Source organism: Salvelinus fontinalis, unplaced genomic scaffold (assembly GCF_029448725.1).
Source record: "Salvelinus fontinalis isolate EN_2023a unplaced genomic scaffold, ASM2944872v1 scaffold_0035, whole genome shotgun sequence".
Taxonomy (NCBI): domain Eukaryota; kingdom Metazoa; phylum Chordata; class Actinopteri; order Salmoniformes; family Salmonidae; genus Salvelinus; species Salvelinus fontinalis.
In genome coordinates this window covers 621,126-641,537 of record NW_026600244.1, presented here as the reverse complement: position 1 = coordinate 641,537, position 20,412 = coordinate 621,126, and the positions used below count along the sequence as shown (strand labels likewise).

General features: G+C 58.4%; 1 protein-coding gene across 1 annotated transcript; it reads left to right on the top strand.

Annotated features, from left to right (window-relative positions):
* Positions 1 to 162: 162 nt before the first annotated feature.
* Positions 163 to 18,580, top strand: LOC129842359 (2-iminobutanoate/2-iminopropanoate deaminase-like). Its single transcript, XM_055910895.1, has 6 exons — positions 163 to 332; positions 1,306 to 1,411; positions 16,321 to 16,375; positions 16,468 to 16,536; positions 17,488 to 17,543; positions 18,225 to 18,580. The coding sequence occupies exons 1-6, from the start codon at positions 268 to 270 to the stop codon at positions 18,282 to 18,284; spliced, it is 411 nt and encodes a 136-aa protein (XP_055766870.1). The 5' UTR covers positions 163 to 267; the 3' UTR covers positions 18,285 to 18,580.
* Positions 18,581 to 20,412: the final 1,832 nt, after the last annotated feature.

Genomic DNA, 20,412 nt, shown 5'->3' with positions numbered 1-20,412 from the left:
AATATGACAAAATTGGCAGAAAAGAAATAAACTTTTTGAATTTAGCGTCATTTCGGTTTTTGGGCAAGAATCAGTACCCTGCCAATACCCACAACGATTACAATAATATAAGTTGTGGGTCTATGAAACTTGTAGGCCCGTTTAGTTAAGACTTTACGGTAGTAAGACGCGGTCTGCCAGCGGATCTGTCATTTCAGAGTTCCCCGGACTACAGAGCAGTTACTTCTTTGTTTTAAGTGAAGCCTTTTTTGTTGTCGAATTCTAATCATGTCTAAGATCATCAGGAAGATAATCAACACCACTAAAGCGCCGGCAGCTATCGGGCCGTACAGGTAGGTGGTCTGTGTAGTTTTTATCACACTGTTGGTCTTTTAAGGTGTTGAACTATTTTTATCAAATCAAATCAAATTGATCGCATACACATATTTAGCAAGATGTTATCGTGGTTGTAGCGAAATGCTCGTGTTCCTAGCTTTCAACAGCGCAGTAGTATCTAACTAAATGCTTGTGTTCCTAGCTTTCAACAGCGCAGTAGTATCTAACAGTGCAGGAGCACGATGTAAAATAATGTAATATAGAAATATTAGGACGAGCAATGTCGGAGTCCGGAGTATTTATGTATATATATATATACTAAGAATAGTATATTCTTGTTTGCATTCATTCAATAAGCAACTATTTTAGATATTGTCTGTTCGTGTGTCTGCAGACGGTACAATGAATCACACATGCTGTATTGGCATTTATGTTCTGTCTGTGAAGGGACATTCGCGGTCTGTTACGGTAAGGGGTGTCACCCTTTTTACCCAATAATCGTGGGAGGTGGAGCTCTGGCGTTACTGTAAACTGTAGAGTGAGTGAGTTTTATTTCAGGTTAAAGTGCTTTTTGACTGAAGGCATGTGACTGGCAGAGTTGGCACAGAGGGTATGTGTTGGAATGGAGCATTCTGTGGACTGGCACTGTCGTTGCGCACTCCACGTTCCTTTAAAAGCCTATTGTATTACACACTATATTGTATTACATGACATTCAGAAATAGTCCCCAGTATGGTTGCTCAGTTTAACCAGTAGGTGGCAGTAAAGTATCAATTTAGATTTCTGGAAAGTCAAACTACAGTGTTAATTGTGTTCTGGATGGAAAAGACTGAGGACATTTATATGTTTTGCTTCATTTAGGTAGTGGTAGTCGTCGTAGTGTCTATAATATCTTGAATGTGACAGAGATAACATTTCACCTGCCCCATGTTGTTTCATATCTTATCAGCTGTCCAGTCCTGTCTTCATATTCATTGTTCTGTCTCCCAGCCAGGCGGTGGTGGTGGACAGGACCATGTACGTGTCGGGCCAGCTGGGGATGGACCCTGCCTCTGGTCAGCTGGTGGAGGGAGGGGTTCAGGCTCAGACCAAACAGGTGAGGTGACGCTTAGACCCCCCCCCCCCCCCCCCAGGTCAGTGGTGAGACTGGGTCAGATGCTTCAGGAGGTCAGTGGTGAGACTGGGTGAGATGCTTCAGGAGGTCAGTGGTGAGACTGGGTCAGATGCTTCAGGAGGTCAGTCATCAGTGGTGAGACTGGGTCAGATGCTGCAGGAGGTCAGTGGTGAGACTGGGTCAGATGCTGCAGGAGGTCAGTGGTGAGACTGGGTCAGATGCTTCAGGAGGTCAGTGGTGAGACTGGGTGAGATGCTTCAGGAGGTCAGTCATCAGTGGTGAGACTGGGTCAGATGCTGCAGGAGGTCAGTGGTGAGACTGGGTCAGATGCTGCAGGAGGTCAGTGGTGAGACTGGGTCAGATGCTTCAGGAGGTCAGTGGTGAGACTGGGTGAGATGCTTCAGGAGGTCGGTCATCAGTGGTGAGACTGGGTCAGATGCTGCAGGAGGTCAGTGGTGAGACTGGGTCAGATGCTGCAGGAGGTCAGTGGTGAGACTGGGTCAGATGCTGCAGGAGGTCAGTGGTGAGACTGGGTCAGATGCTTCAGGAGGTCAGTGGTGAGACTGGGTCAGATGCTTCAGGAGGTCAGTGGTGAGACTGGGTCAGATGCTTCAGGAGGTCAGTGGTGAGACTGGGTCAGATGCTTCAGGAGGTCAGTGGTGAGACTGGGTCAGATGCTTCAGGAGGTCAGTGGTGAGACTGGGTCAGATGCTTCAGGAGGTCAGTGGTGAGACTGGGTCAGATGCTGCAGGAGGTCAGTGGTGAGACTGGGTCAGATGCTTCAGGAGGTCAGTGGTGAGACTGGGTCAGATGCTGCAGGAGGTCAGTGGTGAGACTGGGTCAGATGCTTCAGGAGGTCAGTGGTGAGACTGGGTCAGATGCTTCAGGAGGTCAGTCGTCAGTGGTGAGACTGGGTCAGATGCTGCAGGAGGTCAGTGGTGAGACTGGGTCAGATGCTTCAGGAGGTCGGTCCTGCGTGTTTGCGAGGCAGATGCTTCAGGAGGCCGGTCCTGTGTGTTTGCGAGGCAGATGTCCTGGGTTCGAGCCTCGGTATTAGCTGAAGCGGTACCCGTTCAGCGAGCAGCGAGACATCTTTTACACTCATTCCATATCAAAGTTAATTGAAAATGTAGGAATAGGATTGCCCTAAACAATCTCTTCTCTATCACGGGGAGGCAGGGAGCCTAGTGGTTAAAGGGGGTACTGCAGGTAGCCTAGTGGTTAAAGGGGGTACTGCAGGGAGCCTAGTGGTTAAAGGGGGTACTGCAGGGAGCCTAGTGGTTAAAGGGGGTACTGCAGGTAGCCTAGTGGTTAAAGGGGGGGAGGCAGGGAGCCTAGTGGTTAAAGGGGGTACTGCAGGTAGCCTAGTGGTTAGAGAGGGGAGGCAGGTAGCCTAGTGGTTAGAGGGGGGAGGCAGGGAGCCTAGTGGTTAGAGGGGGGAGGCAGGGAGCCTAGTGGTTAGAGAGGGGAGGCAGGTAGCCTAGTGGTTAGAGGGGGGAGGCAGGGAGCCTAGTGGTTAGAGGGGGGAGGCAGGGAGCCTAGTGGTTAGAGGGGGGGGAGGCAGGTTGCCTAGTGGTTAGAGGGGGGGAGGCAGGTAGCCTAGTGGTTAGAGAGGGGGAGGCAGGTAGCCTAGTGGTTAGAGGGGGGGAGGCAGGTAGCCTAGTGGTTAGAGAGGGGGCGGCAGGGAGCCTAGTGGTTAAAGGGGGGGAGGCAGGTAGCCTAGTGGTTAGAGAGGGGAGGCAGGGAGCCTAGTGGTTAGAGGGGGGAGGCAGGGAGCCTAGTGGTTAGAGGGGGGGAGGCAGGGAGCCTAGTGGTTAGAGGGGGGAGGCAGGGAGCCTAGTGGTTAGAGGGGGGAGGCAGGGAGCCTAGTGGTTAGAGGGGGGGAGGCAGGGAGCCTAGTGGTTAGAGGGGGGAGGCAGGGAGCCTAGTGGTTAGAGGGGGGCGGCAGGGAGCCTAGTGGTTAAAGGGGGGAGGCAGGGAGCCTAGTGGTTAGAGGGGGGGAGGCAGGGAGCCTAGTGGTTAGAGGGGGGAGGCAGGGAGCCTAGTGGTTAAAGGGGGGGAGGCAGGGAGCCTAGTGGTTAGAGGGGGGAGGCAGGGAGCCTAGTGGTTAGAGGGGGGGAGGCAGGGAGCCTAGTGGTTAGAGGGGGGAGGCAGGGAGCCTAGTGGTTAGAGAGGGGAGGCAGGGAGCCTAGTGGTTAAAGGGGGGGAGGCAGGGAGCCTAGTGGTTAGAGGGGGGAGGCAGGGAGCCTAGTGGTTAGAGGAGGGGAGGCAGGTAGCCTAGTGGTTAGAGGGGGGAGGCAGGGAGCCTAGTGGTTAAAGAGGGGAGGCAGGGAGCCTAGTGGTTAGAGGGGGGAGGCAGGGAGCCTAGTGGTTAGAGGGGGGAGGCAGGGAGCCTAGTGGTTAGAGGGGGGAGGCAGGGAGCCTAGTGGTTAGAGGGGGGAGGCAGGGAGCCTAGTGGTTAGAGGGGGGAGGCAGGGAGCCTAGTGGTTAGAGGGGGGAGGCAGGGAGCCTAGTGGTTAGAGGGGGGAGGCAGAGAGCCTAGTGGTTAGAGGGGGGGAGGCAGGGAGCCTAGTGGTTAGAGGGGGGAGGCAGGGAGCCTAGTGGTTAAAGGGGGGGAGGCAGGGAGCCTAGTGGTTAGAGGGGGGAGGCAGGGAGCCTAGTGGTTAGAGGGGGGGAGGCAGGGAGCCTAGTGGTTAGAGGGGGGAGGCAGGGAGCCTAGTGGTTAGAGAGGGGAGGCAGGGAGCCTAGTGGTTAAAGGGGGGGAGGCAGGGAGCCTAGTGGTTAGAGGGGGGAGGCAGGGAGCCTAGTGGTTAGAGGAGGGGAGGCAGGTAGCCTAGTGGTTAGAGGGGGGAGGCAGGGAGCCTAGTGGTTAAAGAGGGGAGGCAGGGAGCCTAGTGGTTAGAGGGGGGAGGCAGGGAGCCTAGTGGTTAGAGGGGGGAGGCAGGGAGCCTAGTGGTTAGAGGGGGGAGGCAGGGAGCCTAGTGGTTAGAGGGGGGAGGCAGGGAGCCTAGTGGTTAGAGGGGGGAGGCAGGGAGCCTAGTGGTTAGAGGGGGGAGGCAGGTAGCCTAGTGGTTAGAGAGGGGAGGCAGGGAGCCTAGTGGTTAAAGGGGGGGAGGCAGGGAGCCTAGTGGTTAGAGAGGGGAGGCAGGGAGCCTAGTGGTTAAAGGGGGGAGGCAGGGAGCCTAGTGGTTAGAGGGGGGAGGCAGGGAGCCTAGTGGTTAGAGGGGGGAGGCAGGGAGCCTAGTGGTTAGAGGGGGGAGGCAGGGAGCCTAGTGGTTAGAGGGGGGAGGCAGGGAGCCTAGTGGTTAAAGGGGGGAGGCAGGGAGCCTAGTGGTTAAAGGGGGGGAGGCAGGTAGCCTAGTGGTTAAAGGGGGGCGGCAGGGAGCCTAGTGGTTAGAGGGGGGAGGCAGGTAGCCTAGCGGTTAGAGGGGGGAGGCAGGTAGCCTAGCGGTTAGAGGGGGGGAGGCAGGTAGCCTAGTGGTTAGAGGGGGGAGGCAGGGAGCCTAGTGGTTAAAGGGGGGGAGGCAGGTAGCCTAGTGGTTAGAGGGGGGGAGGCAGGTAGCCTAGTGGTTAGAGGGGGGAGGCAGGGAGCCTAGTGGTTAGAGGGGGGAGGCAGGGAGCCTAGTGGTTAGAGGGGGGAGGCAGGTAGCCTAGTGGTTAGAGGGGGGAGGCAGGTAGCCTAGTGGTTAGAGGGGGGAGGCAGGGAGCCTAGTGGTTAAAGGGGGGGAGGCAGGGAGCCTAGTGGTTAAAGGGGGGGAGGCAGGGAGCCTAGTGGTTAGAGAGGGGAGGCAGGGAGCCTAGTGGTTAAAGGGGGGAGGCAGGGAGCCTAGTGGTTAGAGGGGGGAGGCAGGGAGCCTAGTGGTTAGAGAGGGGAGGCAGGGAGCCTAGTGGTTAGAGAGGGGAGGCAGGGAGCCTAGTGGTTAAAGGGGGGGAGGCAGGGAGCCTAGTGGTTAGAGAGGGGAGGCAGGGAGCCTAGTGGTTAAAGGGGGGAGGCAGGGAGCCTAGTGGTTAGAGGGGGGAGGCAGGGAGCCTAGTGGTTAGAGGGGGGAGGCAGGGAGCCTAGTGGTTAGAGGGGGGAGGCAGGGAGCCTAGTGGTTAGAGGGGGGAGGCAGGGAGCCTAGTGGTTAAAGGGGGGAGGCAGGGAGCCTAGTGGTTAAAGGGGGGGAGGCAGGTAGCCTAGTGGTTAAAGGGGGGCGGCAGGGAGCCTAGTGGTTAAAGGGGGGGAGGCAGGGAGCCTAGTGGTTAAAGGGGGGGAGGCAGGGAGCCTAGTGGTTAGAGGGGGGAGGCAGGTAGCCTAGTGGTTAGAGGGGGGAGGCAGGGAGCCTAGCGGTTAGAGGGGGGAGGCAGGTAGCCTAGCGGTTAGAGGGGGGCGGCAGGTAGCCTAGCGGTTAGAGGGGGGGAGGCAGGGAGCCTAGTGGTTAGAGAGGGGAGGCAGGGAGCCTAGTGGTTAGAGAGGGGAGGCAGGGAGCCTAGTGGTTAGAGGGGGGGAGGCAGGGAGCCTAGTGGTTAGAGGGGGGGAGGCAGGGAGCCTAGTGGTTAGAGAGGGGAGGCAGGGAGCCTAGTGGTTAGAGAGGGGAGGCAGGGAGCCTAGTGGTTAAAGGGGGGGAGGCAGGGAGCCTAGTGGTTAGAGAGGGGAGGCAGGGAGCCTAGTGGTTAAAGGGGGGAGGCAGGGAGCCTAGTGGTTAGAGGGGGGAGGCAGGGAGCCTAGTGGTTAGAGGGGGGAGGCAGGGAGCCTAGTGGTTAGAGGGGGGAGGCAGGGAGCCTAGTGGTTAGAGGGGGGAGGCAGGGAGCCTAGTGGTTAAAGGGGGGAGGCAGGGAGCCTAGTGGTTAAAGGGGGGGAGGCAGGTAGCCTAGTGGTTAAAGGGGGGCGGCAGGGAGCCTAGTGGTTAAAGGGGGGAGGCAGGGAGCCTAGTGGTTAAAGGGGGGGAGGCAGGGAGCCTAGTGGTTAGAGGGGGGAGGCAGGTAGCCTAGTGGTTAGAGGGGGGAGGCAGGGAGCCTAGTGGTTAGAGGGGGGAGGCAGGTAGCCTAGTGGTTAGAGGGGGGAGGCAGGTAGCCTAGTGGTTAGAGGGGGGAGGCAGGTAGCCTAGTGGTTAGAGGGGGGAGGCAGGGAGCCTAGTGGTTAAAGGGGGGGAGGCAGGGAGCCTAGTGGTTAGAGGGGGGAGGCAGGTAGCCTAGTGGTTAGAGGGGGGAGGCAGGGAGCCTAGTGGTTAGAGGGGGGAGGCAGGTAGCCTAGTGGTTAGAGGGGGGAGGCAGGTAGCCTAGTGGTTAGAGGGGGGAGGCAGGGAGCCTAGTGGTTAAAGGGGGGGAGGCAGGGAGCCTAGTGGTTAGAGAGGGGAGGCAGGTAGCCTAGTGGTTAGAGGGGGGAGGCAGGTAGCCTAGTGGTTAGAGAGGGGAGGCAGGGAGCCTAGTGGTTAGAGGGGGGAGGCAGGTAGCCTAGTGGTTAGAGGGGGGAGGCAGGTAGCCTAGTGGTTAGAGGGGGGAGGCAGGGAGCCTAGTGGTTAAAGGGGGGGAGGCAGGGAGCCTAGTGGTTAGAGAGGGGAGGCAGGGAGCCTAGTGGTTAGAGTGGGGAGGCAGGGAGCCTAGTGGTTAGAGGGGGGAGGCAGGGAGCCTAGTGGTTAAAGGGGGGGAGGCAGGGAGCCTAGTGGTTAGAGGGGGGAGACAGGGAGCCTAGTGGTTAGAGGGGGGAGGCAGGGAGCCTAGTGGTTAAAGGGGGGGAGGCAGGGAGCCTAGTGGTTAGAGGGGGGAGACAGGGAGCCTAGTGGTTAGAGGGGGGAGGCAGGGAGCCTAGTGGTTAAAGGGGGGAGGCAGGGAGCCTAGTGGTTAAAGGGGGGAGGCAGGGAGCCTAGTGGTTAGAGGGGGGAGGCAGGGAGCCTAGTGGTTAGAGGGGGGAGGCAGGGAGCCTAGTGGTTAGAGGGGGGAGGCAGGGAGCCTAGTGGTTAGAGGGGGGAGGCAGGGAGCCTAGTGGTTAGAGGGGGGAGGCAGGGAGCCTAGTGGTTAAAGGGGGGGAGGCAGGTAGCCTAGTGGTTAAAGGGGGGCGGCAGGGAGCCTAGTGGTTAGAGGGGGGGAGGCAGGGAGCCTAGTGGTTAAAGGGGGGGAGGCAGGGAGCCTAGTGGTTAGAGGGGGGAGGCAGGTAGCCTAGTGGTTAGAGGGGGGAGGCAGGGAGCCTAGTGGTTAGAGGGGGGAGGCAGGTAGCCTAGTGGTTAGAGGGGGGAGGCAGGTAGCCTAGTGGTTAGAGGGGGGAGGCAGGTAGCCTAGTGGTTAGAGGGGGGAGGCAGGGAGCCTAGTGGTTAAAGGGGGGGAGGCAGGGAGCCTAGTGGTTAGAGGGGGGAGGCAGGTAGCCTAGTGGTTAGAGGGGGGAGGCAGGGAGCCTAGTGGTTAGAGGGGGGAGGCAGGGAGCCTAGTGGTTAGAGGGGGGAGGCAGGTAGCCTAGTGGTTAGAGGGGGGAGGCAGGGAGCCTAGTGGTTAAAGGGGGGGAGGCAGGTAGCCTAGTGGTTAGAGAGGGGAGGCAGGTAGCCTAGTGGTTAGAGGGGGGAGGCAGGTAGCCTAGTGGTTAGAGAGGGGAGGCAGGGAGCCTAGTGGTTAGAGGGGGGAGGCAGGTAGCCTAGTGGTTAGAGGGGGGAGGCAGGTAGCCTAGTGGTTAGAGGGGGGAGGCAGGGAGCCTAGTGGTTAAAGGGGGGGAGGCAGGGAGCCTAGTGGTTAGAGAGGGGAGGCAGGGAGCCTAGTGGTTAGAGTGGGGAGGCAGGGAGCCTAGTGGTTAGAGGGGGGAGGCAGGGAGCCTAGTGGTTAAAGGGGGGGAGGCAGGGAGCCTAGTGGTTAGAGGGGGGAGACAGGGAGCCTAGTGGTTAGAGGGGGGAGGCAGGGAGCCTAGTGGTTAAAGGGGGGGAGGCAGGGAGCCTAGTGGTTAGAGGGGGGAGGCAGGGAGCCTAGTGGTTAGAGAGGGGAGGCAGGGAGCCTAGTGGTTAAAGGGGGGGAGGCAGGGAGCCTAGTGGTTAGAGGGGGGAGGCAGGGAGCCTAGTGGTTAGAGGAGGGGAGGCAGGTAGCCTAGTGGTTAGAGGGGGGAGGCAGGGAGCCTAGTGGTTAAAGGGGGGGAGGCAGGGAGCCTAGTGGTTAGAGGGGGGGAGGCAGGGAGCCTAGTGGTTAGAGGGGGGAGGCAGGGAGCCTAGTGGTTAAAGGGGGGGAGGCAGGGAGCCTAGTGGTTAGAGGGGGGTGGCAGGGAGCCTAGTGGTTAGAGAGGGGAGGCAGGGAGCCTAGTGGTTAAAGGGGGGGAGGCAGGGAGCCTAGTGGTTAGAGGGGGGAGGCAGGGAGCCTAGTGGTTAGAGGAGGGGAGGCAGGTAGCCTAGTGGTTAGAGGGGGGAGGCAGGGAGCCTAGTGGTTAAAGAGGTGAGGCAGGGAGCCTAGTGGTTAGAGGGGGGGAGGCAGGGAGCCTAGTGGTTAGAGGGGGGAGGCAGGGAGCCTAGTGGTTAGAGGGGGGAGGCAGGGAGCCTAGTGGTTAGAGGGGGGAGGCAGGGAGCCTAGTGGTTAGAGGGGGGAGGCAGGGAGCCTAGTGGTTAGAGGGGGGAGGCAGGGAGCCTAGTGGTTAGAGGGGGGAGGCAGGGAGCCTAGTGGTTAGAGAGGGGAGGCAGGGAGCCTAGTGGTTAGAGGGGGGAGGCAGGGAGCCTAGTGGTTAGAGAGGGGAGGCAGGGAGCCTAGTGGTTAGAGGGGGGAGGCAGGGAGCCTAGTGGTTAGAGGGGGGGAGGCAGGTAGCCTAGTGGTTAGAGGGGGGAGGCAGGGAGCCTAGTGGTTAGAGGGGGGAGGCAGGGAGCCTAGCGGTTAGAGGGGGGAGGCAGGGAGCCTAGTGGTTAGAGGGGGGAGGCAGGTAGCCTAGCGGTTAGAGGGGGGAGGCAGGTAGCCTAGCGGTTAGAGGGGGGAGGCAGGGAGCCTAGCGGTTAGAGGGGGGAGGCAGGTAGCCTAGCGGTTAGAGGGGGGGAGGCAGGTAGCCTAGTGGTTAGAGGGGGGGAGGCAGGTAGCCTAGCGGTTAGAGGGGGGAGGCAGGGAGCCTAGTGGTTAGAGGGGGGAGGCAGGTAGCCTAGCGGTTAGAGGGGGGAGGCAGGTAGCCTAGTGGTTAGAGGGGGGGAGGCAGGTAGCCTAGTGGTTAGAGGGGGGAGGCAGGGAGCCTAGTGGTTAAAGGGGGGGAGGCAGGTAGCCTAGTGGTTAGAGGGGGGGAGGCAGGTAGCCTAGTGGTTAGAGGGGGGAGGCAGGGAGCCTAGTGGTTAGAGGGGGGAGGCAGGGAGCCTAGCGGTTAGAGGGGGGCGGCAGGTAGCCTAGCGGTTAGAGGGGGGGAGGCAGGGAGCCTAGTGGTTAGAGAGGGGAGGCAGGGAGCCTAGTGGTTAGAGAGGGGAGGCAGGGAGCCTAGTGGTTAAAGGGGGGGAGGCAGGGAGCCTAGTGGTTAGAGAGGGGAGGCAGGGAGCCTAGTGGTTAAAGGGGGGAGGCAGGGAGCCTAGTGGTTAGAGGGGGGAGGCAGGGAGCCTAGTGGTTAGAGGGGGGAGGCAGGGAGCCTAGTGGTTAGAGGGGGGAGGCAGGGAGCCTAGTGGTTAGAGGGGGGAGGCAGGGAGCCTAGTGGTTAAAGGGGGGAGGCAGGGAGCCTAGTGGTTAAAGGGGGGGAGGCAGGTAGCCTAGTGGTTAAAGGGGGGCGGCAGGGAGCCTAGTGGTTAGAGGGGGGAGGCAGGTAGCCTAGCGGTTAGAGGGGGGAGGCAGGTAGCCTAGTGGTTAGAGGGGGGGAGGCAGGTAGCCTAGTGGTTAGAGGGGGGAGGCAGGGAGCCTAGTGGTTAAAGGGGGGGAGGCAGGTAGCCTAGTGGTTAGAGGGGGGGAGGCAGGTAGCCTAGTGGTTAGAGGGGGGAGGCAGGGAGCCTAGTGGTTAGAGGGGGGAGGCAGGGAGCCTAGTGGTTAAAGGGGGGGAGGCAGGTAGCCTAGTGGTTAGAGGGGGGGAGGCAGGTAGCCTAGTGGTTAGAGGGGGGAGGCAGGGAGCCTAGTGGTTAGAGGGGGGAGGCAGGGAGCCTAGCGGTTAGAGGGGGGCGGCAGGTAGCCTAGCGGTTAGAGGGGGGGAGGCAGGGAGCCTAGTGGTTAGAGAGGGGAGGCAGGGAGCCTAGTGGTTAGAGAGGGGAGGCAGGGAGCCTAGTGGTTAAAGGGGGGGAGGCAGGGAGCCTAGTGGTTAGAGAGGGGAGGCAGGGAGCCTAGTGGTTAAAGGGGGGAGGCAGGGAGCCTAGGGGTTAGAGGGGGGAGGCAGGGAGCCTAGTGGTTAGAGGGGGGAGGCAGGGAGCCTAGTGGTTAGAGGGGGGAGGCAGGGAGCCTAGTGGTTAGAGGGGGGAGGCAGGGAGCCTAGTGGTTAAAGGGGGGAGGCAGGGAGCCTAGTGGTTAAAGGGGGGGAGGCAGGTAGCCTAGTGGTTAAAGGGGGGGCGGCAGGGAGCCTAGTGGTTAAAGGGGGGGAGGCAGGGAGCCTAGTGGTTAAAGGGGGGGAGGCAGGGAGCCTAGTGGTTAGAGGGGGGAGGCAGGTAGCCTAGTGGTTAGAGGGGGGAGGCAGGGAGCCTAGCGGTTAGAGGGGGGAGGCAGGTAGCCTAGCGGTTAGAGGGGGGCGGCAGGTAGCCTAGCGGTTAGAGGGGGGCGGCAGGTAGCCTAGCGGTTAGAGGGGGGGAGGCAGGGAGCCTAGCGGTTAGAGAGGGGAGGCAGGGAGCCTAGTGGTTAGAGAGGGGAGGCAGGGAGCCTAGTGGTTAGAGGGGGGGAGGCAGGGAGCCTAGTGGTTAGAGAGGGGAGGCAGGGAGCCTAGTGGTTAAAGGGGGGGAGGCAGGGAGCCTAGTGGTTAGAGAGGGGAGGCAGGGAGCCTAGTGGTTAGAGAGGGGAGGCAGGGAGCCTAGTGGTTAAAGGGGGGAGGCAGGGAGCCTAGTGGTTAGAGGGGGGAGGCAGGGAGCCTAGTGGTTAGAGGGGGGAGGCAGGGAGCCTAGTGGTTAGAGGGGGGAGGCAGGGAGCCTAGTGGTTAGAGGGGGGAGGCAGGGAGCCTAGTGGTTAGAGGGGGGAGGCAGGGAGCCTAGTGGTTAGAGGGGGGAGGCAGGGAGCCTAGTGGTTAGAGGGGGGAGGCAGGGAGCCTAGTGGTTAGAGGGGGGAGGCAGGGAGCCTAGTGGTTAAAGGGGGGAGGCAGGTAGCCTAGTGGTTAAAGGGGGGGAGGCAGGTAGCCTAGTGGTTAAAGGGGGGCGGCAGGGAGCCTAGTGGTTAAAGGGGGGAGGCAGGGAGCCTAGTGGTTAAAGGGGGGGAGGCAGGGAGCCTAGTGGTTAGAGGGGGGAGGCAGGTAGCCTAGTGGTTAGAGGGGGGAGGCAGGGAGCCTAGTGGTTAGAGGGGGGAGGCAGGTAGCCTAGTGGTTAGAGGGGGGAGGCAGGTAGCCTAGTGGTTAGAGGGGGGAGGCAGGTAGCCTAGTGGTTAGAGGGGGGAGGCAGGGAGCCTAGTGGTTAAAGGGGGGGAGGCAGGGAGCCTAGTGGTTAGAGGGGGGAGGCAGGTAGCCTAGTGGTTAGAGGGGGGAGGCAGGGAGCCTAGTGGTTAGAGGGGGGAGGCAGGTAGCCTAGTGGTTAGAGGGGGGAGGCAGGTAGCCTAGTGGTTAGAGGGGGGAGGCAGGGAGCCTAGTGGTTAAAGGGGGGGAGGCAGGGAGCCTAGTGGTTAGAGAGGGGAGGCAGGTAGCCTAGTGGTTAGAGGGGGGAGGCAGGTAGCCTAGTGGTTAGAGGGGGGAGGCAGGTAGCCTAGTGGTTAGAGGGGGGAGGCAGGTAGCCTAGTGGTTAGAGGGGGGAGGCAGGGAGCCTAGTGGTTAAAGGGGGGGAGGCAGGGAGCCTAGTGGTTAGAGAGGGGAGGCAGGGAGCCTAGTGGTTAGAGGGGGGAGGCAGGGAGCCTAGTGGTTAAAGGGGGGGAGGCAGGGAGCCTAGTGGTTAGAGGGGGGAGACAGGGAGCCTAGTGGTTAGAGGGGGGAGACAGGGAGCCTAGTGGTTAGAGGGGGGAGGCAGGGAGCCTAGTGGTTAAAGGGGGGGAGGCAGGGAGCCTAGTGGTTAGAGGGGGGAGACAGGGAGCCTAGTGGTTAGAGGGGGGAGGCAGGGAGCCTAGTGGTTAAAGGGGGGAGGCAGGGAGCCTAGTGGTTAAAGGGGGGAGGCAGGGAGCCTAGTGGTTAGAGGGGGGAGGCAGGGAGCCTAGTGGTTAGAGGGGGGAGGCAGGGAGCCTAGTGGTTAGAGGGGGGAGGCAGGGAGCCTAGTGGTTAGAGGGGGGAGGCAGGGAGCCTAGTGGTTAAAGGGGGGAGGCAGGGAGCCTAGTGGTTAAAGGGGGGGAGGCAGGTAGCCTAGTGGTTAAAGGGGGGCGGCAGGGAGCCTAGTGGTTAAAGGGGGGGAGGCAGGGAGCCTAGTGGTTAAAGGGGGGGAGGCAGGGAGCCTAGTGGTTAGAGGGGGGAGGCAGGTAGCCTAGTGGTTAGAGGGGGGAGGCAGGGAGCCTAGTGGTTAGAGGGGGGAGGCAGGTAGCCTAGTGGTTAGAGGGGGGAGGCAGGTAGCCTAGTGGTTAGAGGGGGGAGGCAGGTAGCCTAGTGGTTAGAGGGGGGAGGCAGGGAGCCTAGTGGTTAAAGGGGGGGAGGCAGGGAGCCTAGTGGTTAGAGGGGGGAGGCAGGTAGCCTAGTGGTTAGAGGGGGGAGGCAGGGAGCCTAGTGGTTAGAGGGGGGAGGCAGGTAGCCTAGTGGTTAGAGGGGGGAGGCAGGTAGCCTAGTGGTTAGAGGGGGGAGGCAGGTAGCCTAGTGGTTAGAGGGGGGAGGCAGGGAGCCTAGTGGTTAAAGGGGGGGAGGCAGGGAGCCTAGTGGTTAGAGAGGGGAGGCAGGTAGCCTAGTGGTTAGAGGGGGGAGGCAGGTAGCCTAGTGGTTAGAGAGGGGAGGCAGGGAGCCTAGTGGTTAGAGGGGGGAGGCAGGTAGCCTAGTGGTTAGAGGGGGGAGGCAGGTAGCCTAGTGGTTAGAGGGGGGAGGCAGGGAGCCTAGTGGTTAAAGGGGGGGAGGCAGGGAGCCTAGTGGTTAGAGAGGGGAGGCAGGTAGCCTAGTGGTTAGAGGGGGGAGGCAGGTAGCCTAGTGGTTAGAGGGGGGAGGCAGGGAGCCTAGTGGTTAAAGGGGGGGAGGCAGGGAGCCTAGTGGTTAGAGAGGGGAGGCAGGGAGCCTAGTGGTTAGAGTGGGGAGGCAGGGAGCCTAGTGGTTAGAGGGGGGAGGCAGGGAGCCTAGTGGTTAAAGGGGGGGAGGCAGGGAGCCTAGTGGTTAGAGGGGGGAGACAGGGAGCCTAGTGGTTAGAGGGGGGAGGCAGGGAGCCTAGTGGTTAAAGGGGGGGAGGCAGGGAGCCTAGTGGTTAGAGGGGGGAGACAGGGAGCCTAGTGGTTAGAGGGGGGAGGCAGGGAGCCTAGTGGTTAAAGGGGGGGAGGCAGGGAGCCTAGTGGTTAGAGAGGGGAGGCAGGGAGCCTAGTGGTTAGAGGGGGGAGGCAGGTAGCCTAGTGGTTAGAGGGGGGAGGCAGGTAGCCTAGTGGTTAAAGGGGGGAGGCAGGGAGCCTAGTGGTTAGAGGGGGGAGGCAGGGAGCCTAGTGGTTAGAGGGGGGAGGCAGGGAGCCTAGTGGTTAGAGGGGGGAGGCAGGGAGCCTAGTGGTTAGAGGGGGGAGGCAGGGAGCCTAGTGGTTAGAGGGGGGAGGCAGGGAGCCTAGTGGTTAGAGGGGGGAGGCAGGGAGCCTAGTGGTTAGAGGGGGGAGGCAGGGAGCCTAGTGGTTAGAGAGGGGAGGCAGGGAGCCTAGTGGTTAGAGGGGGGAGGCAGGTAGCCTAGTGGTTAGAGGGGGGAGGCAGGTAGCCTAGTGGTTAGAGGGGGGAGGCAGGTAGCCTAGCGGTTAGAGGGGGGAGGCAGGTAGCCTAGCGGTTAGAGGGGGGAGGCAGGTAGCCTAGCGGTTAGAGGGGGGAGGCAGGTAGCCTAGCGGTTAGAGGGGGGAGGCAGGTAGCCTAGCGGTTAGAGGGGGGAGGCAGGTAGCCTAGCGGTTAGAGGGGGGAGGCAGGTAGCCTAGCGGTTAGAGGGGGGAGGCAGGTAGCCTAGCGGTTATAGGGGGGAGGCAGGGAGCCTAGCTGTTAGAGGGGGGAGGCAGGGACCCTAGCGTTTAGAGGGGGGCGGCAGGGAGCCTAGCGTTTAGAGGGGGGCGGCAGGGAGCCTAGCGTTTAGAGGGGGGCGGCAGGGAGCCTAGCGTTTAGAGGGGGGCGGCAGGTAGCCTAGCGGTTAGAGGGGGGCGGCAGGTAGCCTAGCGGTTAGAGGGGGGCGGCAGGTAGCCTAGCGGTTAGAGGGGGGCGGCAGGTAGCCTAGCGGTTAGAGGGGGGCGGCAGGTAGCCTAGCGGTTAGAGGGGGGAGGCAGGTAGCCTAGCGGTTAGAGGGGGGAGGCAGGTAGCCTAGCGGTTAGAGGGGGGAGGCAGGTAGCCTAGCGGTTAGAGGGGGGAGGCAGGTAGCCTAGCGGTTAGAGGGGGGAGGAAGGTAGCCTAGCGGTTAGAGGGGGGAGGCAGGTAGCCTAGCGGTTAGAGGGGGGAGGCAGGTAGCCTAGCGGTTAGAGGGGGGAGGCAGGTAGCCTAGCGGTTAGAGGGGGGAGGCAGGTAGCCTAGCGGTTAGAGGGGGGAGGCAGGTAGCCTAGCGGTTAGAGGGGGGAGGCAGGTAGCCTAGCGGTTAGAGGGGGGAGGCAGGTAGCCTAGCGGTTAGAGGGGGGAGGCAGGTAGCCTAGCGGTTAGAGGGGGGAGGCAGGTAGCCTAGCGGTTAGAGGGGGGAGGCAGGTAGCCTAGCGGTTATAGGGGGGAGGCAGGGAGCCTAGCGGTTAGAGGGGGGAGGCAGGGACCCTAGCGTTTAGAGGGGGGCGGCAGGGAGCCTAGCGTTTAGAGGGGGGCGGCAGGGAGCCTAGCGTTTAGAGGGGGGCGGCAGGGAGCCTAGCGTTTAGAGGGGGGCGGCAGGGAGCCTAGCGTTTAGAGGGGGGCGGCAGGTAGCCTAGCGGTTAGAGGGGGGCGGCAGGTAGCCTAGCGGTTAGAGGGGGGCGGCAGGTAGCCTAGCGGTTAGAGGGGGGCGGCAGGTAGCCTAGCGGTTAGAGGGGGGCGGCAGGTAGCCTAGCGGTTAGAGGGGGGAGGCAGGTAGCCTAGCGGTTAGAGGGGGGAGGCAGGTAGCCTAGCGGTTAGAGGGGGGAGGCAGGTAGCCTAGCGGTTAGAGGGGGGAGGCAGGTAGCCTAGCGGTTAGAGGGGGGAGGCAGGTAGCCTAGCGGTTAGAGGGGGGAGGCAGGTAGCCTAGCGGTTAGAGGGGGGAGGCAGGTAGCCTAGCGGTTAGAGGGGGGAGGCAGGTAGCCTAGCGGTTAGAGGGGGGAGGCAGGTAGCCTAGCGGTTAGAGGGGGGAGGCAGGTAGCCTAGCGGTTAGAGGGGGGAGGCAGGTAGCCTAGCGGTTAGAGGGGGGAGGCAGGTAGCCTAGCGGTTAGAGGGGGGAGGCAGGTAGCCTAGCGGTTAGAGGGGGGAGGCAGGTAGCCTAGCGGTTAGAGGGGGGAGGCAGGTAGCCTAGCGGTTAGAGGGGGGAGGCAGGTAGCCTAGCGGTTAGAGGGGGGAGGCAGGTAGCCTAGCGGTTAGAGGGGGGAGGCAGGTAGCCTAGCGGTTAGAGGGGGGAGGCAGGTAGCCTAGTGGTTAGAGCGTTGGGCTAGTAACCGAAAGGTTGCTGGATCAAATCCCAGAGCTGACAAGGTACAAAATCTGTCGTTCTGACCCTGAGCAAGGCAGTTAACCCACTGTTCCTCGGGCGCTGTGGATGTCGATTATGGCAGTTAAATGCGGAAGACACATTTCAGTTTAATGCATTTCCTGTCCCTCTTCCTGTCCCATACAGGCTCTGGTGAACATGGGGGAGATCCTGAAAGAAGCAGGATGTGAATATGACAGTGGTAAGTTATGATATTTTTTTAATAAAAACTTGTATTAGATGTTTGTAAAAAACCATTAATTTCCAGATTTTTTTTTTCTTCTTTTCCCTCAGTCGTGAAAACCACGGTTCTTTTGGCTGACATGAATGACTTCGTGAGTGTAAATGATGTCTATAAAACATGTAAGTTTCTTTGTTGTTGGGATCCTTCTGGTTGAATTCTCTGAATATTCATGTTGTTGGGATCCTTCTTGTTGAATTCTCTGAATATTCATGTTGTTGGGATCCTTCCTGTTGAAATCTCTGAATATTCATGCTGTTGGGATCCTTCTTGTTGAATTCTCTGAATATTCATGTTGTTGGGATCCTTCCTGTTGAAATCTCTGAATATTCATGTTGTTGGGATCCTTCTTGTTGAATTCTCTGAATATTCATGTTGTTGGGATCCTTCCTGTTGAATTCTCTGAATATTCATGTTGTTGGGATCCTTCCTGTTGAATTCTCTGAATATTCATGTTGTTGGGATCCTTCCTGTTGAATTCTCTGAATATTCATGTTGTTGGGATCCTTCCTGTTGAATTCTCTGAATATTCATGTTGTTGGGATCCTTCCTGTTGAATTCTCTGAATATTCATGTTGTTGGGATCCTTCTTGTTGAATTCTCTGAATATTCATGTTGTTGGGATCCTTCTTGTTGAATTCTCTGAATATTCATGTTGTTGGGATCCTTCCTGTTGAATTCTCTGAATATTCATGTTGTTGGGATCCTTCTTGTTGAATTATCTGAATATTCATGTTTTGTGTAGATCGTTGACAAAATTAAAAATGTAAATCCATTTTAATCCCACTTCTGTTACACAACCAAATGTATAAAAAGTCCAGAGGTGTGAAAACATTCTGAAGGGCACTGTAAATAGACTTGGCCAATAAAGGTCTTTCTGATTGTGATTCTAACACGCTAAGACCCCTTCCCATAATGCACCTCACATGTCACACAACATCTCTGTTCTATATAAAGATCATTACACTGGATGTCCTGGGTAAGCTGAATACTGATGTTCCATTACCCAGGTCAAACCAGGCGTTAATTAAGCCAGATCTATAGTATGTAACCATGTGTGTTCCTCTCTTTAGTTTTCAGCAGTAACTTCCCAGCCAGGGCTGCCTATCAGGTCGCTGCTCTGCCCAGGGTGAGGATCTGACTCTTCATCTCATTGCACTGTTTCCATGGCAATACAAAACCTGACCATGTGATGTTACTGACAACAAAGCTGAGAAGTACCTGAATGCTATTTTTATGTCTCTCTCTCGTTCTCTGTGTCTCTCTCTCTCTCTCTCTCTCTCTGTGTCTCTCTCCCTGTATCTCTCTCTCTCTCTCTGTATCTCTCTCCCTCTATCTATCTCTCTCTCTCTGGGTCTCTCTCTCTCTGTGTCTCTCTCTCTCTCTCTCTGTGTCTCTCTCCCTGTCTCTCTCTCTCTGGGTCTCTCTCTCTCTGTGTCTCTCTCTCTCTCTCTGTGTCTCTCTCCCTGTATCTCTCTCTCTCTCTCTCTGGGTCTCTCTCTCTCTGTGTCTCTCTCCCTGTATCTCGCTCTCTCTCTGTGTCTCTCTCCCTCTATCTCTCTCTCTCTCTCTCTGTGTCTCTCTCTCTCTCTGTGTCTCTCTCTCTCTCTGTCTCTCTCTCTCTCTGTCTCTCTCCCTCTATCTCTCTCTCCCTCTATCTCTCTCTCTGTGTCTCTCTCTCTGTGTCTCTCTCTGTGTCTCTCTCTCTGTGTCTCTCTCTCTCTGTGTCTCTCTCTCTCTGTGTCTCTCTCTCTCTGTGTCTCTCTCTCTCTGTGTCTCTCTCTCTCTGCGTCTCTCGTCTCTCTCTCAGGGTGGGCTTGTAGAGATTGAAGCTGTCGCTGTTCTGGGCCCTCTGACTGAGGCCTCTTGATGTTTGCCTGTTCTGGGCCCTCTGACTGAGGCCTCTTGATGTTTGCCTGTTCTGGGCCCTCTGACTGAGGCCTCTTGATGTTTGCCTGTTCTGGGCCCTCTGACTGAGGCCTCTTGATGTTTGCCTGTTCTGGGCCCTCTGACTGAGGCCTCTTGATGTAGCCTACATGTCAGTGACAGAACAGGAAAATCAACAACTCCCATGTCCCATAAAATGACGTGCCATCACAATACCAGCGTATAGTGAATCATTTCCATTGGTTAAGATCGTCCAATAAAACATCACTTCCTGTTTTACTTGATGGTTTAAAAATACAGTCAAAACAGAATGAATGTAGCTCTTTTCCACATGATTAAAGCACTGAGTGTGAGTTTATTGGTGAATCTGTGACATTTTGCAGCAGACTGTTGCAGGTTGTACAGTATCATTCTTATTGGCTGCTGAGGTGTGACCTACGTGATGAGGTAATGGTCCAGGTACTTCCTGACTAAATGTTCCTGCCTGGCAACGGTTGCTCACCACGTCAACTGTGCAGTCGGGCATCAGATAACTGTATCATGATGTGGGTTAGCTGATACGTTAACTACCTATCCAGGCATTTGTAAGATGCAGCGTAGTCCGGCAGGAATCCGACCTGTGTGTTGCTTGCCATGGCATTATAGCCTGATACCCCTCTTTCTCCGGCTCCAAACCAAACTCTCTCTCTCTCCAGCTCCAAACCCTTCCCCCCTCTCTCTCTAGCTCCAAACCCTTCCCCTCTCTCTCTCTCTCCAGCTCCAAACCCTTTCTCTCTCTCTCCAGCTCCAAACCCTTCCCCTCTCTCTCCAGCTCCAAACCCTTCCCCTCTCTCTCTCTCTCTCTAGCTCCAAACCCTTTCTCTCTCTCCAGCTCCAAACCCTTCCTCTCTCTCTCTCTACAGCTCCAAACCCTTCCTCTCTCTCTCTCTACAGCTCCAAACCCTTGCTCTCTCTCTCTCTCCAGCTCCAAACCCTTCCTCTCTCTCTCTCCAGCTCCAAACCCTTCCTCTCTCTCTCTCTCTCTCTAGCTCCAAACCCTTCCTCTCTCTCTCTCTCTCTCTAGCTCCAAACCCTTCCTCTCTCTCTCTCTCTCTCTAGCTCCAAACCCTTCCTCTCTCTCTCTCTCTCTCTAGCTCCAAACCCTTCCTCTCTCTCTCTCTCTCTCTAGCTCCAAACCCTTCCTCTCTCTCTCTCTCTCTCTAGCTCCAAACCCTTCCTCTCTCTCTCTCTCTACAGCTCCAAACCCTTCCTCTCTCTCCAGCTCCAAACCCTTCCTCTCTCTCTCTCTACAGCTCCAAACCCTTCCTCTCTCTCTCTCTACAGCTCCAAACCCTTCCTCTCTCTCTCTCTACAGCTCCAAACCCTTCCTCTCTCTCTCTCTCCAGCTCCAAACCCTTCCTCTCTCTCTCTCTCTCTCTCTAGCTCCAAACCCTTCCTCTCTCTCTCTCTCTCTCTCTAGCTCCAAACCCTTCCTCTCTCTCTCTCTCTCTCTCTAGCTCCAAACCCTTCCTCTCTCTCTCTCTCTCTCTCTAGCTCCAAACCCTTCCTCTCTCTCTCTCTCTCTCTCTCTAGCTCCAAACCCTTCCTCTCTCTCTCTCTCTCTCTCTAGCTCCAAACCCTTCCTCTCTCTCTCTCTCTCTCTCTAGCTCCAAACCCTTCCTCTCTCTCTCTCTCTCTAGCTCCAAACCCTTCCTCTCTCTCTCTCTCTCTCTAGCTCCAAACCCTTCCTCTCTCTCTCTCTACAGCTCCAAACCCTTCCTCTCTCTCTCTCTACAGCTCCAAACCCTTCCTCTCTCTCTCTCTCCAGCTCCAAACCCTTCCTCTCTCTCTCTCTCTCTCTCTAGCTCCAAACCCTTCCTCTCTCTCTCTCTCTCTCTCTAGCTCCAAACCCTTCCTCTCTCTCTCTCTCTCTCTCTAGCTCCAAACCCTTCCTCTCTCTCTCTCTCTCTCTCTAGCTCCAAACCCTTCCTCTCTCTCTCTCTCTCTCTCTCTAGCTCCAAACCCTTCCTCTCTCTCTCTCTCTCTCTCTAGCTCCAAACCCTTCCTCTCTCTCTCTCTCTCTCTCTAGCTCCAAACCCTTCCTCTCTCTCTCTCTCTCTAGCTCCAAACCC